This window comes from Quercus suber, unplaced genomic scaffold (genome assembly GCF_002906115.3).
Source record: "Quercus suber isolate HL8 unplaced genomic scaffold, Cork oak 2.0 scaffold_616, whole genome shotgun sequence".
NCBI classification, from domain to species: domain Eukaryota; kingdom Viridiplantae; phylum Streptophyta; class Magnoliopsida; order Fagales; family Fagaceae; genus Quercus; species Quercus suber.
In genome coordinates, this window is record NW_027070059.1 from 73,051 (window position 1) to 91,507 (window position 18,457).

At 33.1% G+C, this 18,457-nt stretch overlaps 1 protein-coding gene across 1 annotated transcript; it reads left to right on the top strand.

The window, feature by feature from the left end:
- Positions 1-1,604: 1,604 nt before the first annotated feature.
- Positions 1,605-2,838, top strand: LOC112016936 (auxin-responsive protein SAUR32). Its single transcript, XM_024049397.2, has one exon. It carries the CDS (start codon positions 2,149-2,151, stop codon positions 2,635-2,637), a length of 489 nt encoding a protein of 162 aa, XP_023905165.1. The 5' UTR covers positions 1,605-2,148; the 3' UTR covers positions 2,638-2,838.
- The last annotated feature ends 15,619 nt before the right edge of the window (positions 2,839-18,457 follow it).

The window sequence follows — 18,457 nt, forward strand, 5'->3', positions numbered from 1 at the left end:
GCTAGTTTTCTCAAACCTTCAAAGCATGATCTCACCAAAAAAGGCTTCTCCAAGTTTTAAGGCTTGTACACAACAAAGTACTCAACATCTACTAGACCCCTAGGCCTCGGTGTGGAGTGGAGGTTCATAGAAGACAAAGCTTACTCATCCAAATAAGCATCACTTTATTAAAAATAGTATCAATAATTTAACCATGAGACAGAGACGTGGGTGGGTTCCATTTAGTTTATACTTAATAAAGTCTCTGAACTAATGATAAAAGAACAAGCACCATGAAACGGGTACCATAAATTCAAATCGTAACGTGATATGTACAAATAAAAGAGATAGCAACAAAATTTATTCGGGATGACACACATAGGGGGAATGGTACAATTATTTTTTGATATTCTTTTTAGTCTATAATTGAAATGAGTGTAGCCGTGTAGGTCCATTTTGGTGTCCCGGCAGATAAAAAATCCACGAAGTCACAAATACGTTGTGGAAAAATCAACGAAGTCACAAATACTTAATGGATTGACTTATGGCAATAGTTAAATGAATGAAAGGAATGACTTAGCCCCCAGCTTTCATTATCCAAGGAAAACTGAGGGAGAGAGAGAGTGTGTCCCCATTTGCAAAGCCCCAGTTTATGAAGCACATGGAGCCAAGTCAAATTCGAAGACTTACTTTACTGGTTACCATAAATCACTGCCTTAATTCACTTCAATTTGAACTCAAATGCCTCATTGAACTTTGGAAAAAGATAAATAATATTGCTGGCCGCCTCATGAATTAGTGTCGTGTTAATTTTCATCTATATCCTGTGGACGCTATCAAAAGCTTATGTGTAATCTAATCCGATCCATAATGATCGAGAAAGATAATATACCAAAATATTCTGCAATAATACAATATAATTAGCGGATTATTTTTTTTTTTTTTTTTTTGTTAAATACAAGATAAAAAATTCCACTCTAGCATAATTTAAATGTATATGTGTGTGAAGTTCCCTTCTAAAGACTTGAACCTCTGTTTTTTCCCTCACACCCTATAAATACTTATACTTAAGGAGTGACCATTACACAAATAGTGTGCGGTGGTAAAACCTAGGCTCTTCTAATTGGATTCTGGTCTCTAATTACTTGTTCTAAGAGTAATTGCTAGGGTATAATATTTTTCACAATTTTTATTTTTTATTTTATAATTATTAATATAATTTATTGTAATTGGAGCAACACCCTTGCTTGGCGCACCAGTAACAATTTTTATTATTATCGTTATCACATGAGATCAATTATATTAACAGTTGCGGGAAAAAATTGCCTCACTACTTTATATTGTTGTTCACTTCTTCTAGACATGACAGCAATAGAGAAAAATCCAAAGTTTCCCTCTCATAAACCTTTGTCCTTAGCCAGAAGAAAAATGACAAAAATGAGAAGTAGTCGCAATAAGATTGAAATATGTTTGTCCACTTCCATTAATTTCTCCATTCACGGAAACTGGCCTCTTCATGTCACTGTAAGTAAAAAAAATAGATAATTTTTACGTAGATAAATATAGGAGCTCTAGCCAGCGTTGACAAGCAGGCTATTTTTTGAGAATATTTTAATCCCATTTGGGTTTTATATATGAAAGCTAGTGGTGCCATTGATCTCCATAATGAGATATCCTCAAAAAAGAAGAAGACATAAGTGAGGGCATATCCTGTGAGACACTTCTGGTTCATATCATTTCCCTTCTTACCCTTTTCTTGATTCTACAGTTCTTGGAAACACACAAATGGCTACGACCTTAACCTGATTCCTTATGGGTTCACTATCAATTTATGTTTGGTGAATTTTTGCGTACAACTTTTTTTTCTTGGATTCTCTTATTGTGAATGATTTCAAATTTTCCAAATTGAAAGGTATGAGTAACACAATGAGGCCAAGGGTCAAGGTCTTGATTCATTTGGTCTATGACAGAGGTTAATTAACGCGTAAAGCCAATACTTTCAAAGCATTTTCCTCCGTCGTATAGTCTTTGTTCATGACTTGACCAGTGATTTGGACTCTGTTGTGTGAGTTTTTGAGTCCATATATTTACCTTTGCTTTAACCTATATCTGTTATTTCCTTACCATTCTATATACAATTAGCTACTGTTCTGGTAACTTTTTGTACCAATGAAAATGGATGTGATTTACGAAAAGAAGAAGGGGCTGATCATCCAGACATGGGAGCGATGCAAGTCCATCGGACGAGGCAGTAAGAGCAAATCATCAGGAACAGTACATGCCCTGACATTGAAGAGCAAATCGTGGTCTTCCAATAAAGGCACCTTGGAGCTGGAAGAAGAAAAACGAGCAAGAAAACGCAGAGTCACTCCTGAAGGTTGCTTCTCGGTCTATGTTGGACCTCAAAAACAGAAGTTTGTGATCAAAACTGAATATGCGAACCACCCTCTATTCAAGATGCTACTTGAAGAAGCAGAGTCAGAATATGGTTATGATAACCAAGGTCCACTTGTCCTTCCATGCAACGTTGATATCTTTTGCAAGGTCTTGCTGGAAATGGAAGATTGCCATGAAATTCATCAAGGATGTAGCTTTAAGCGTTATGGCTCTTATCACCTTCTTAGCCCTACTCGAATGGCTGTCATCAATCAGTTTTGAATGTTAATTTGCCCCTTGTCTTTGTTTTTTTTTTTTTTTTCTTTTTTCCATTAATTTCCTGTGTTATAAGACTTCTAGGAGGGTTTTGTTTTTTGTTTTTTTAATGGTTATGTGGGAATGAATAAGTTTGATGTATCCTATGATATGTAGAATTTCACTAGAACATGATAAGCAGGAAACAAATCTTGCTATTTTTGTTAATAGCAACTGTGTCATGATTCATGAAGTTCTTCTTAAAGTCTTCTGTGTTAAGTCTTTCTAGGAGGCTATGTCATATGTGGGTTTTTCCATTTTTTTCTGTTTTCTTTTCTTTTCTGCGAGATGCTTATGTTATGTGGTATTCAATGAGTTTGTTGAATCCTATAATCATGTACAATTTTGCAGTAGAAATCATAAGCAGGAAACAAATCATGCTATTTTTGTTGATAATTGTTGTAAATAAGGTTCAAGAGCTTTTTACCTCAATTGCCACCTTTTGACGCGTTCAACCAAGACGTCCAATCTTCAAATTGCCTCTCGTCTTACTATCGAATCATTAGAAAAGAAAAAAAAGCAACTGTTATGAATTTTGGTTTGTTCGGTAAAGGGACAACTATGTTAATTAATGACGTTTGCAGTTTTGATTATAGCGTTTGACTTGTGATGGGTGGTGGGTGATGTTGATTTTATTATGCTAAATACAATTAATCAAACAAACAAGTTGTCGTTATTAACAAATTATCGTATCACTTAACACCAAAAGCAAAGGTATAACTTATATAAGGCCAGCGGTAACGTGTAGCCATGGCAAAGGGCCAGCCGCTTATTTAGGGCCTCCCAGCCCAAGGCTGACGTTTAAGATAATTATCAGATAAGTTCTTCCGTGATGTCATGGGATTGGATTTATACATTTTACTATCTTTATTTATTTATTTATTGTTTTTTTAGAAACAGATTGGTTTGTTTTTATTATTTAATAGCAGAAAAATCCAAAACAAAACAACTATGAAAATACGGAGGATCAAACTCCATTCAAATTAATAATGAAAGAGAAAATAAACCTTGCTCTCTTGGTTAAGACGTGTTAAAGTATTATCTTACTTATGTGTATGAGGAAAAGAAAAGTTTTGCAAAAAACTATTAGAAAAATTTGAAACAAAACAACTATGAAAATCTGGGAGGATCAAACTACATCCAGGGTTTGTATCTTACACTTTAATCTCCCTCAATTCTATCATTAGTGAGGTTAGCGATCAAATTAATGTCTTAAAGTTCAACTCTCTCTAACATTGGATTATATTATAAACTATTTTATAAATTTTTCTACAAACTTTTAATGTAATAAGTAGTTATAAAAAAATAAAAAATGTTTGTAGTAGGCCTAAATGAGAACAACTAAGAATTGATAATAACAATAATGTGTAAAAATGTTGCAAAAAAGTAATGCTAAAGATACAAACTTTTTCACAGAAAATTTTACAAACTGCTGATATGATGAGTTGTTATTGGTGAATGAAAAAATGATGTTAATGGTGGGCCTAAATGAAAACCAATAAGAGTTGGCCACATCAACAATTTATAAAAATGTTGTAAACTAGTTTGTAACTGTAGCATTACTCGAAATAAAATTTAGGAAATTTGGACTTTTGGTTAATATTATAATCAAGGACGGGCCTAGGTGAGGGCCCAGGCCCTCACTAGGTCCAAAATATTTTTTTTTAGTCATTCTATATTTCATTTTTATAGTTGGGTCCCCCTTCTCTCCAATCAGTCTAGTTAGTCTAATTCAAATAGCAATTATCCAACCTAAAAACTTAACAAAAACAATAAAAATATTCACAATAATGATTGCATTTTAGCAAAAAAAATTATTTTACCACTAAAGAACAAAAAAATCATGTGTTATTTGAGAAACTAAACCTAAATTTTTTGCGACTACAATAGCTTGGTATAAATATCAGTTGATTGTAGCAAATTGTTAAAAATAAAATACAATATTTTATTAAGATTATATATCTTCCTTCAATTAAAAAATTATAATTCTCTCTCTTCCTTATTATTTTAATGAGTTGTTTATATTATTTTAAATTAAGTGATAAAAAAAATAGAACATTTAATATTGGATGTATTGTAAAGTGAGGTGGTAAAATAGATAAAATAATTTTTTGAGGTACTAAAAGCTAAAGTATTTAGCACCACCACTATGAATGCTCTAATTAAAAAAAAAAATCCTAGCTAAGCTAATATTAAAAATAAAAAAAATAAAAACATTATTTTTTTTTTTATCTTTGCTAGTAGATGATTATATTTTAATGTATTTAGAAAAAGAGATTTTATATATTTATAATTTTTTAATACTATAAGGATATTTATTTGAAATTTTTTTTTTCTTTATACTCCAGCCTCCGCCAACTTAAAATCCTGGATCCGTCCTTGATTATAATATTGTGTCACATAATTTTTTGAGCTCTTACAATTTTTCACATTTTTATTTTATTAAATTATAATCCGTACAATATATAGACCACATCTTGGAACATTATATTTGTTAAACTTGTAGAATATATATTTTTATGTACAAACACAATCATAATAATTAAATGTCTAATGCTAGAATATATTTTTGATAACTTCTAATAATAGAATCTATAGTATTATATATAAATAAAATCATGATAAATGCTTATTTATAATCATCATATTATCAAATTTTGTAGTAAACAAAAATATAAATGATAAAACATGCACCACTTATCTACTGGCTTTTTTTTTTTTTTTTTTTTTTTTTTTTTTTTTTTTTTTTTATAATTTTTAGAAACATCTACTAGTTACGTATAATCATCACATATAATGCTATTGTTGTATATTGAACTACCATTTCCCTTACTTAAAATTTTCTCCCTATTTTAGGATAATGACCTACTTTTCTTATTTTAGCTCATTACTTTTCAAAACACCCTATCAAATTCCTATTTTATACTATATTTCATTAAAATTTTATTTTTATTTTTATTTATTATCTCTCTCATTTTTCAAAACAAAAAATTTTCTTTATTTCACATTTCAAGACACAAAAAATAATAAAATACTGATTTGGGGAATAACTAGTGCTTCCCTAAAGTAGCAAAAATGCAAAATCCTAAAATGGGTAATTAGTAGGGAATCTAGTGTGTTTTTATTTCCCCTTTCAATTTTCTTCCTAAACTGCTCCATTACCCTATTTAAGGGTAATTGATGTCAATGTTGAAGTTATCTTTCATAAGATTTTTTGGCATAGAAAGTTATCATTGATAAGTTATAAGGTCCTTGTGAGTATTGACTTCGTGATCAAAATAATTATATACAATTCCACGAGATTACAAATTTTATGTTTTTGAGGGATGGCCTCTAAGATTTTTTTTTTTTTTTTTGAAAGAGATGGCCTCTAAGATTTAGAATACTGTTGTATTTCCTTCTGTTACAAAATAGTACTAAATTACACTATTTAAATTAATGGTGAAAATCAACTTTTTATGTAAGAGTAAAAAATATTATTATACTTTTGAATTATGGATAATTTTCTAGATGAGTCGCATCGCTATCAAAAGCCATTGTAAATTTTACCAAAAGTCAGATCGACCGACTATTTTTTTTAATAATTCCTATGCCTAGCCAACGTAAATCATAATATATATATATATATATAATTCTTTTAGCAAAAGTCTATAATTCTTTAACTGTAATTAATTGTAGTTAACAAAATCTTTTGCCCTATTCTCTCAATTAATTAGCAATCATGTGAACGGACCCAATTTCTCACTTGACCTTTCTCAAAAAAAAAAAAATAATTAAAAAATAATCTCACTTGACAACCACGCGTGCGGTGCCATCCATAAATCATCAAATTGCGTTTTTTTTATTAAGGGACTAGAAGTTTGCGAGTAGTTGGACGACTGGAACTAGAAGTAGATATTAATTGTGTGGCTAATAATAATAGTAGCAATATTAATAATATATCTCACCTTAGAAAAACAGGACACTGCTGCTCACTACTTACTCTATTGATTATTAATTTACAACTAATTTGTCTAATTCAAACCCACACCCCTACGGCCTACCTTTTCCCCCTACCCCAAAAAAAAAAAATATATATATATATATATATAGACACACACACAATAAAAAACAATAAATAAATAAATAACAAAAAGAAAAGATAGAAAACAATTTTGAAGGTTGAAGTAGCTGTACCCTGCAGACCGGCTCAAAACTGAAAACTATGTAAATGCTGACAATATTTTTACAACATACCTGGCTCTTGCCACATCACACATAATAACTCAAAAAATAATGGACAAAATTTGGCCATAAATTTAGTTGTAATTTAAAGTTACAACTTTACTCAATATTTTTTTATTGGATTTGAATTTTAACGAATCTATTATTGGATTGCATTTTCTTCCTATATTCCTGAACTTACAAAATTTATAGAAATTCAAAGATCAATAGCTATGTCATTTTAGAGCCTAAAGTTATGTATAAAAAATAAGTTTATTGATTATATAGTAAATAACATCCAATTAACACAAAATTTGACGCGTGTGATAAAAGCATAAGAATATGAAACTTAACGGTTAGATTTTTCAAAATATATAGCAATATTAATTTTTTAAATGGAGGTTAATTATAGCCTTAGGCTGCAACTAAATTTAGACAAATGTTGTTAAAAAATAAAGACAAATTTTAGCTACAAAATTGGTTGTACTCAATATATTTTTATTAGGGGTGAATTTTGACAAATCTACTATTGAATTACATCTTCTTCTTATGTCTTCCATTCTTACAAAATTTCTAAAAAATTAAAGATCAATAACTATGTCATCAATAAATTATTTTAATTAAAAAATTTTGTAGTTTAAAATCATACATAAAATATAAGGTTATAGATCATATAGTAAATAATATCCGATTAACACAAAATTTGACATGTTTATTGAGAGCATAAAAAACATACAATTTATTGGTTAGATTTTCAAAATTTGTAACTAAACTTTATCCTAAAAATAATAATTTAAAAGCAAGCAAAGAAGCGAAAAACATATATAAATGATCAATTTACCATAAGGAGGGAAATACAGAATCTCAATGCACTTGTCACCGCTGAGTAGTTTGGCATTAAATTAAGTCGCCGACAGTATGACCCACACCTACAAGTTTCCCAAAATTCCCAAAACCAAAATTTTTCTACTTCTCTCTCATTCTTTAATTGAAACATCCCTTGAATCTCACAAGCTTTATGAAAATTTCCAAAACCGAAAAAAACTCTACTCTACTCCCCTTCACTCCTTCTCCTTCTCCTCTCAATCCAAACGGGCCATTAATGTTAAGAAAACACTAGCATGTGCAAATATTTTATGGGTAGAAAGAAGTGATGCAGGTTTGTGTTACTACTTCTGAACTCAGAAATGTCATCCTCTATGAAAAATAACAAGCCCCCTCGTTTAGATGGCTTCTTTGCATCCTTCTACAAGAAATCTCAGTCTATAATCAAGGAGGATATGATCAATGTTGTTCTATCCTTCTTCAATTCAAGAAAGTTCCTTAAGGAAGTTAATAGTCATGATACTATTCTGAAAATGTTTTGATTTTTTTTTTTTTTTAAAGTATTATTGTTGAAGTTGAAATGAGAGATCAACAACAAGATAAGCAAAACAACAATAGTGGTAGAAAGTCCAAGCACAAAACAGCAAAGGAGAAAAGGAAAGGAAAACGCACTGTTTAACTTAATTGAAGTTAGTTATTCATTATGCCAGATGTCCTTGTATTATTGGCTGAAGTTTGAAGAGGCAGTTATGTAGTTTAGGCGCCAAACCATTAGTCTCTGTTTTTCATTTTGTATAAATAGCTCTTATTTAATTCATTTTTCTGTAACAACTTGTAATAGAACTTTCCAAATTAGCGAATACTCTCAAAGCTTTTTGCAAGTTCTTCGTGTTTTCTTCTTGTTTTACATGATATTAGAGCTTATTTTCTTTCACTTTCTCACCAACCAAACAAATTTTTCTTTCTGAATTAGATTTTTTTTAGCTTTTATGGCTTCAGATTCATCAAGTGTACCTTCTTCTTTAGCTGCACTACTACAAATGCAATAATGGCAAATGAATATTCTAATAATCCATTTTTCTTACCAACAAAGGAGAGTCCTAGTTTAATTCTCACATCTCAACCTCTCACTGGTCTTGAGAATTACATGACCTGGGCAAGATTTGTGTTCTTGGCTCTAAGTTCCATAAACAAATTTGGTTTTGTCAATGGTTCAATTCCAAAGACAGATCCAACTTCACCTTTGTTCAATTCTTGGAATAGATGCAACACTACGATCCTCTCATGGTTGACAAATTCACTTAGTCCTGATCTTAAGGCAAGTACATCAATTCTGCAAAAGACTTACGGATTGATCTCAAAAACAAGCTATCTCAAGATAATACGCCAAGATTGTTTAAGCTTCAAAAGGAGATTTCACATTTGATTCAAGGATCACTCTCTGTGAGTTCTTGTTTTACCAAATTCAAGACTTTATGGGATGAGTTTGTTAATAATCAACCCTTCACAGTTTGCACTTGTGCTTGTGTTTGTGGTTCTAAGTCATCTCAGTTAAATGCATAGCATAAAGAACATGTATTTCATTTTCTAATGGGCTTGAATGATAGCTATGGAAACCTAATTAGGCAAATCTTGCTTATTGAACCTTTTCCTTCTCTTAGCAAAGTGTGTTCTTTAGTTTTGCAAGAAGAGAAAAGGAGGAATATAGGCAATACTGCTAATATGGTTCAACAATTAGATGTTGTGGCAATGTATGTGAATAATAATAGGTCATTTCATGGAAATCAAGGTCAAAAAAAAGGTGGTGGGAAAGGAAAGAAAGACAAACATATGTGTACTTATTGTGGCTTTACTGGACATATAGCAGATAAGTGTTATAAGCTCCATGGCTACCCTCCTGGTTACAAGCCCAAAGGAGCTACCAAGCCAATGGTAAATCAAGTTTCAAGTAATCTTGGTTTGATGGTAATGCCATTGTACAGTCCAATGGTTTGCCCAATTTTGGAGTCCAATCTGATAATGTGGTTCATAATTTGGTGAATGCTCCTATTGGTGCTCAATTTGGTTTTCAGAATGTTGCTGCTAGTACACCTTTTGGTATTGCACATGGTGCTTCTGGTGGTTCTTTCCTACAGCAAAGTCCTCATTCTTATATGCCTCAATGCCCAATATCTCAGGCTCAATGTGAGCAATTGCTCAGTTTCTTGAAAGGGTATGTAGGTATAAGTTCAGGTTTTGGCACTTAGACTAGTCATGTTGCATCTGCCATGACTCCCAATGCTATTTCTACCTCACCACAGGCTCAGTCATCCTTAACTTTTACTTCTAATTCCACTCCTTGCTCTTCTAGTTTCTCAGGTAACCCTTTTTAGATTCCACCTAACCTTTCTCATTTTGTCTTTTCTGCTCAAGTGGTTGATAAGACTACTTACAAATCTGGTTCTTGGATTATAGACACTGGTGCCACTGATCATATGGTTATTCAGTGACTCAATTCACCTCTATTACTTCCATTGTTAATACATGTGTCTATTTGCCTAATGGGGAACAAGCCTTAGTCACACATGTGGGCACTGTGCATATTTCTTCTACACTTGTTTTAACTAATGTGTTATGTATTCCATCCTTTGGTTTTAATCTTATTTCAATAAGCAAACTTACAAAAACTTTATTTTGTTGTCTCATATTTCTTGGTAATTATTGCTTCATTCAGGACATTGCTCAATGGAGCATGACTGGTCAGGGAAGAGAGAACAATGGCTTGTATCTGTTGGACTCTACCAGGCAACAAAGGTTTTCTGCTCTTACTGCTGCTACCAGTTCTTCTTCATGCACAGATCTATGGCACACTAGACTAGGTCATCCTTCATTTTCTAAACTTCAATTGTTGAAAAGTGTTGTAAACATTGATGTTTCTAATAAAATTCCATGTTGTGATGTTTGTCATTTTTCAAAACAGAAAAGACTTCCCTTTTCCATTAGTGCTCATGTATCTTCTGTCCCTTTTGAATTGATTCATTGTGATCTTTGGGGTCTCTTTTCTACTTGCACTATTAAAGGTTATAAATACATTAAGACCATTAGAAGTGATAATGGTACTGAATTTTATCTTAAAGACTTCTTTCATTCCAATGGCATTTTGCACCAATTATCTTGTGTTGATACTCCTCAACAAAATGCCATTGTTGAGAGGAAGCATTAATATATCCTTAATGTTGCTAGAGCATTGAGATTTCAATCTCAAGTACCCTTGTGTTTTTAGGGTGACTGCATTCTCACTACAGTTCACTTAATCAATAGGGTTCTTTCTAAGTCTTTGGGTAACAAAACCTTTTTCATGCTCTACCTTCTTATGCTCATCTCAGACATTTTGGTTGTTTGTGTTTCATCTCTACTTCACCTAATCATAGGCACAATTTTGCACCTAGGGCTAGAAAGTGTGTGTTCTTAGGCTATCCTCATGGCATTAAAGGTTACAAAGTATTAGATCTTGATTCTAATTCCATTTTCATTTCCAGGGATATTGTGTTTTATGAAACCATTTTCCCTTATGCATCTAATTCTTCTCCTTCTACTTCTTACTTAAATGATTTTTTTCTTCCTCATGTTTCTTCTGATCTTGTTACTTCCATTACTCTTACTCATTCCCTTGACACTTCCATACCAGTTTCTTTAGACCCTTCTAATTCTATTGAACCAATTGCTAATCTAGTTTCATTAGAGGTTCCTGACCCTTCTATCTCAGAACCTATTTCTAATTCTGATTCTGCTACCCTTCCTACTACTCAATCCACGCATCCTATTCTTCTTCCATCTGCTCAATCTATTCCTCTGCCTTTAAGAAGCTCCACTAGACCTCATGTTCCTCCCTCCTACCTTTTAGATTATTCTTGTCAGTCTATTAGTGCTATGCCTCAATCTAGTTTACCTTATACTATTTCAGACTTCTTGAGCTATTCTCACTTAGGGCCTACTTTTAAGTCCTTTGTTCTAGCAGTCAATGATGCTCCTTCAGAACCTGTTTCCTTTCATCAGGTTGTGCAGTTTCTTGAATGGAGGGCCGCTATGGACAAAGAGATTGAAGCTTTAGAGGTGAATAATACTTGGACTTTGGCCCCTTTGCCTCCCGATAAGACTGTTATAGGCTACAAATGGGTCTATAGGATCAAATACTTACCTGATGGGTCTATTAAGAGGTATAAGGCTCGTTAGTTGCTAAGGGATTTACTCAGAAGTATGGCCTTGATTATTTTGAGACTTTTTCCCCAGTTGCCAAGTCCGTTTCTGTCTGAATTGTGCCTTCCTTAGCTGCTGTGAAAGGGTGGTCTTTACATCAAACGGATGTCAATAATGCATTCTTGCATAGTGATTTGATTAAAGATGTCTACATGTCTTTGCCACCTGGTTTTCACAGCAAAAGGGGGGGGGGGGGTTAGTTTGCAAGTTAAATAAGAGATTTTATGGTCTTAAACAAGCTTCAAGACAATGGTTTGAGAAATTTTCAGCTACCATATTGGGGATGGGTTTTGTGCAGTCTGTTAGGTTCTAAGGTCTTAGGAGTTTTTGTATTTAGAACTCTAATTTGTAATGTTGGCAAACCATGATCAAAACAGTGTATTTAGTCTTGTTTAGAATTGCTCAAAGTTGGTTTAATATTGTAAAGTTGGAATCGAGTGGCTGCAGAAGTACTTGGGACTTTCGGCCTGGCTCGATCGATCGAAGAATAGACTCGATCGATCGAAAATCGCACAGGTTGAATTTTCTGCAGATTTTCCAACTCAGCCCTACTTCATTAAACGTTTAGGGTTTTGTGTTTTTACGCTAGGTATATAAACTAAACCCTAGCCACGTTTTTGAGGGTGGTCCATATTGCTTTGTTGCTCATACATTGCTGTTTTGTGTGAATCTCGTGTGAGATCTTTGAGGAGACTTCCTTTACATAAAACTTAGGGTTTTCAAGGTAGAGATGATTTCAACATCTTGAAGATCATTATAGTTGCAACCATTGGAACTTAAAAAGAAAAGCAAGCGGGGAGCTTGTAGCTGATTGAAGAATTCAAGAAAGAAGTAGTCTGTGGATTCGGAGCCTGCGCGTGGTCGTGTCAGGAAGTTTTACTGGTGGGTAGCATTAGGAAGTCGAGCGGGGAGCTTGTAGTCCTTCTGTAAGAACTTCAATTCTTTCATAAGTGAATTCTGTTATGCCTTGAGGATCGGTGGGTCAAATCCTCCCCAGGTTTTTACCGAGTGGTTTCCTGGGTGATCATATCTTGTGTTATTTATTATTCCGCTGCTTTATATCTTGATATGATTATTTGATTGCTTTAACCTAGAATTGCATAATTTGACTAAGTAAAAACTTGGCTAATTAATCTAGGCTACGCAATCTGTGTGTTTAAGGGTTCTAAATTTCCAACACAGTCCAAGTCAGATAATTCTTTGTTTACACATTCACAAGGAGCTTCTTTTACTGTGCTCTTGGTTTATGTTGATGATATCTTGCTTACAGGTAATAATCCTACTTGTGTTAGTGCTTTGAAAAAATTGCTTGATGATAAATTTGGCTTAAAAGACCTTGGTTCCTTAAGGTACTTCTTGGGTTTAGAAGTTGCAAGGACTGCTGCAGGTATTAGTCTAACTCAAAGGAAATATGCCTTGGAGATATTGAAAGACACAGGTTTTATGGGATGCAAACCTGTAAAATTTCCTACAGAACAAAATTTAAGGTTGTCTAAGTATGAAGTGAAATTGCTTGCTAACAGGGATGTATAGGAGGCTTATAGGCAGATTGTTGTACTTTACATTAACAAGGCCTGACATAACATATGTTGTACACAAGTTGAGCCAATTTGTGTCAGCCTAGAGAACCTCATTTTTTGGCAGCACATAGTGTTCTTCAATTCATCAAAGGGTCACCAGGAAAAGGGATTTTCTTCCCTAGCAAATCAGAGTTGCATATTAAGTCATTTTGTGATGTAGATTAGGCTGGATGCCATGATACCCGTAGGTCTCTTACAGGTTATGCAGTGTATTTGGGTGATTCCTTGATATCCTGGAGATCAAAGAAGCATGTTTCATGTTGCAACCAATTCTCAAGTTGCTGATATATTTTCTAAGGCTTTAGGCATGGCAACATTTACAAGGCTATCAGGAAAATTAGGAATGAAAGATATATTTCAACCTAAAGTTTTGCAAGTAGCTAATTCAGTTCAAGTTACAGAGTCTAAGACATTGGACTTGAGGGGGAGTGTTGAAGCTGAAATGAGAGATCAACGACAGGATAAGCAAAATGACAACAGTGGTAGAAAGTCCAAGCACAAAATGACAAAGGAGAAAGGGGAAGGAAAACGCATCGTTTAACTTAATAGAAGTTAGTTATTCATTATGCCAGATGTCCTTGTATTATTGGCTGAAGTTTGAAGAGGCAGTTATGTAGTTTAGGAACCAAACCGTTAGTCTCTGTTTTTCATTTTGTATAAATAGCTCTTAGTTGATTCATTTTTCTGTAACAACTTGTAATAGAACTTTCCAGACCAGTGAATACAGTTTTCTCTCAAAGCTTTTTGTAAGTTCTTTGTGTTTTCTTCTTGTTTTACAATTATCTTTCTCTTAAATTCTTGAATTTCTCTTTTCGAATTCTTTGAGTTTTCTCAAATCTTTTGAATTTCTCACAGAGTAATTTGAATGATGTAAACCCCAACCATCTACTACCCTTTCTCAGGTCCAAAACTCATTAGATAAAAACCATAATCAAAATATATTGGGGTCACATTAGGTTAGAGTCTAAACTTATCAGGACAAGAGTACAAGACCATTAACAAAATTTGTTAGGGCAAGAGTACATATTTCTAACAAAGTAGTTTGAATGATGTACACGCCAATCATCTACTACCCTCTGTCAGGTCCAAAACTCATTAGAACAAAACCATAATGAAAACATATTTGGGTCACATTAGGTGAAAGTCCAAAACTTATTAGGACAAGAGTACAAGACTATTATCACAACAAATTCTAGTCAAATTAAGTCAAGTCCAAAACTCATCAGGACATGACCTTTAGCACAAAAAATTTGGATATGGAGACACTTCTTGTGAGTGAATCGGTTCATTGTTCTTAGTTCATTTTTTTATGGTTACAATAATTCATCCTTTCATTTCTTCATTTTTCACATCATCTCCTCATTCCTTTTTCTTTTTCTTTTTTCTTCTAATTTATCATTATCCATTTCCTCTCACTTTTATTCTTCATCTTATATTTTATAAATTGCCTATATAAATAAATTATAGAACAAATAAAAAGAAAGTAAATATAGATATAAATGAAATAATAATAGACAAAACTAAATAAATATATGAATTAAGTAAAAAATGAAAAGAATGTCTTTTTTACTTCCACAGCTCAGCCTAGTCAAGACCTTATGGAGCCTTTTTTTTTTATTTTTTTTTTTTGTTCCAATGAATCATAGAAAAAATATATATATATATATATATATATAATTATATATTCATTTTGGCTGAAGGGTCAATGAGCAACTTACCCAACTCCTCTATGAGCTTTTGAACTACCAAGGTGGAATCCTTGCGTATAGTGCAGGGTTTAAACGACTTATATAATTCTAAATATCTTCAAAAAGGCATTGGAGAATAAATCCATTTTCTTTTGAGTGATCGATAATAGAAAAAAAGATGGTCTCGAATTTTCTGGAATATAAATTAATTTACAATGTAAGATATCGGTAAAATACTAAAATTAGTTAGTGCATTTTTTAAAACATATTGGACAATAAATTCATTTTCTTTTGAAACCCAAATAATAAAAACCCAAATTAGTTATTGATTTTAGAACGACATATATATAGGTGCTTTCATTTTTTATTCGTTTCTTATATGAAATCTGAATCAAGAATTATATTAGCCTATTAGGTTATTGAAAGGTATAACTCAACCCTTATATATAGTGGCTGACTACGTATGCAACATATGATGAGTTTCTATATTTTTTATGGAGAGTTGGAGAGACATGCATGTTATCTAATTTGATATAGTGTCTATTTGAGAATCATATAATTTTTGGTAGCATATACAAAAAAATGGGGCTATCCCAGCATTTTGAAAACCGCTTGGATAGCCCCAAAAAGCGCTAGAATAGGGTCAAAATTCCTATCTTGGCGTTTTTTTTTTTTGGCGCTTCAAACCACCGCAGTTTGAATGTCGGGATAGGGTCGTCAGACCTTTACCAGCGCTTTCAAGGCCTTTTAAATTATATTGATTCAAAACCTATACCAGCAATTTTGAAAGCGTTGGAATAGGTACTGCCTATGCCAACGCTTTCAAAAGCACTAGTATAGGTCATGATTAAATATAATTTAAAAGACCTATACCAGCGCTTTTGAAAGATCTAGCATAGGCTGTACCTATTTCAGCATTCTCAAAAGTGCTGGTATAGGTCTTGAATCACTATAATTTAAAAGGACCTATGCCAGCGCTTTTGAAAGCGCTGGTATAGGTCATTTTTAAAAATAAAAAAAAAATTTATAACACCTGAAATGTACCTATAATACATATTTTCCAATACATATTTTGTAACACCTATAATGAACCACAATTCATATTTTCCAATAGCAAATACAATACCACATTAAACCAACAAACTAAATATATTTACTTATAATTATTTACAATAGCAAATACAATACCAACAAACTATTTACACAAAAATAAGCTAAGTTCACAGGCATTTAAATATACCTTCAACTAAATACATATGATTATACTCTCATTACACCTAATTTTCACTCAAATTTCAAAGCAAAATATAAGGCAATAATTCATTGCATCTACTGATTTAACTAAGCTTAATGTCCATGATCTACAACACAGATTATGACAATGCATTTAATGAATAATACAAAATACATTAGGCTAACAATTACACTTTCAACTAGTACTTTACATGATACTAGATACATCTCAACAGTAATCTTAATCAACTAATAAACAAGAAACACTCTTCATTATAAAAATAATATACTACTTCATGTCTACCTATGAAATGTATAAAAGATATAGCCTACTTCATGTATAATTCACCATATATAAACTCATAGCACAAAATCAAAAAGAAACAAAATCAAGAAGAAAAAGAGAGGAAAACATACCAATAGCAAAATCAAATCGTAATGCTATGTTCACAACCAACTTATGTACAGCTTTCAAAGTATCACTTTTCCTAATTACACTTAATACTTTACACTACTTATTTTGTAAAACTAAACTCATCCAAACTATAAGGTTGAATTTAATCAACCATCTTGTTGGATCTATTCCGTGCCAAATTTGCTTGTATTTTAGCATTTAGTAACCCTGTATTTAGGTGGGAATCTTGTAAGGGTAGTGAGTGAGAGAGTGTTAAGAAATGCTCAAGATTGTGCAAAGAAACAGGGACTCGCGGCTAGATCTCGTGGGTGTCTCGCAGGTTGCAAATCGCCAGAAGTTGCACACGTGTCAAGCATGCCAGAAGCTAAAGAGTCGCACCAGCTGTTGCACTACAGGACAAAAGTCCCAAGCTGGCCAGACCGTTAACTCGCGGATTGAACTCGCGACTCAATCCAGTTGTGAGGTCAAGTCGCCAGAACACCCTGTTTTGAAAAACCTGACGTTTCACATTCCATTCTCACTCTAGTATAAATACCCCTCATTCCCACAAAATGTAGAGAGCTTCCAGAGAGAATTTTGAGAAAGAAAACAAGATTGCCTTATCTACAATCTTCACCCAAGAGACTCTTCAAATTCCTCTACTCTCTTCCTCTCCATTGACATATCCTTGAGAGATTCTTGACCAAATCATTTTCTCACCATACCCATGTCTGTGAGAAGATTCATTTGGTGCTAAAGGAAGCAGTTTGGAAGGGACCAATGACTATTAGTTGATGCTATGGTTTACAGCGGAATCCAGTAAATTAGAAAAGAAAAAAGTTCGGCGCAACCTCGTTGGAGCAAGAAGCTTAGAGGGCTTAGGTACCTAGGTAGATTAGGCTTGGAGGGTCTATTCCTGTTCATATATCCCAACTACATTTGCTAGTGGATTTTTGGCCGCTTGAAAGGTGGCGGAGAGGTTTTACGCTGAGGGCTTTGGTTTCCTCTTCGATAACACATCATGTGTTGTCCTTGTGTTTGCATCTCTCTTCCCTTTATCTTTACCATTTAATTATTGCTGTGATTGTGATTATTTATGGTTTATATTATTTATCAATTCTGTTATAAGCTTGATTATCATTTTCCGCACATACATTGTTTGATATAAAGCTTGAATTAGTATTTTATTATTTGGGGATCTAGACGTTCATAGTGTTTTTAACGCTACTGGAACTTTCAATTGGTATCAGAACGGGTACACTTGTTGTGGTTTAAACACCCTAGTGTGATCCTTGACCCCACATTGAGATGGATAGGTCTCAATCTCTAAATGTGCCACCATTTTTTTTGGAAGTAATTATGCATTTCGGAAAGTCTGAATGAGGGCATTTTTGTGTTCTATTGATGATGCTGTGTGGGATGCAGTTGAAATTGGTTAGACTAAGTCGGAGGCTGCCAAATTCACTTGGGATAAGGCAACACTTGTGACGGTTAATGCTAATAGTAAACCCTTGAATGCTATTTTCTGTGGTGTCTCTCCAAAAGAATTTCACAGGATTTCACATATCACTGTTGCTAAGGAAGCATGGGAGATTTTGGAGACTACTTATGAAGGAACAAAGAAGGTG

Bases quoted from the DNA above. Each gene is read 5' to 3' on its own strand.
- LOC112016936 (XM_024049397.2), top strand. From the start codon at position 2,149: ATGAAAATGGATGTGATTTACGAAAAGAAGAAGGGGCTGATCATCCAG.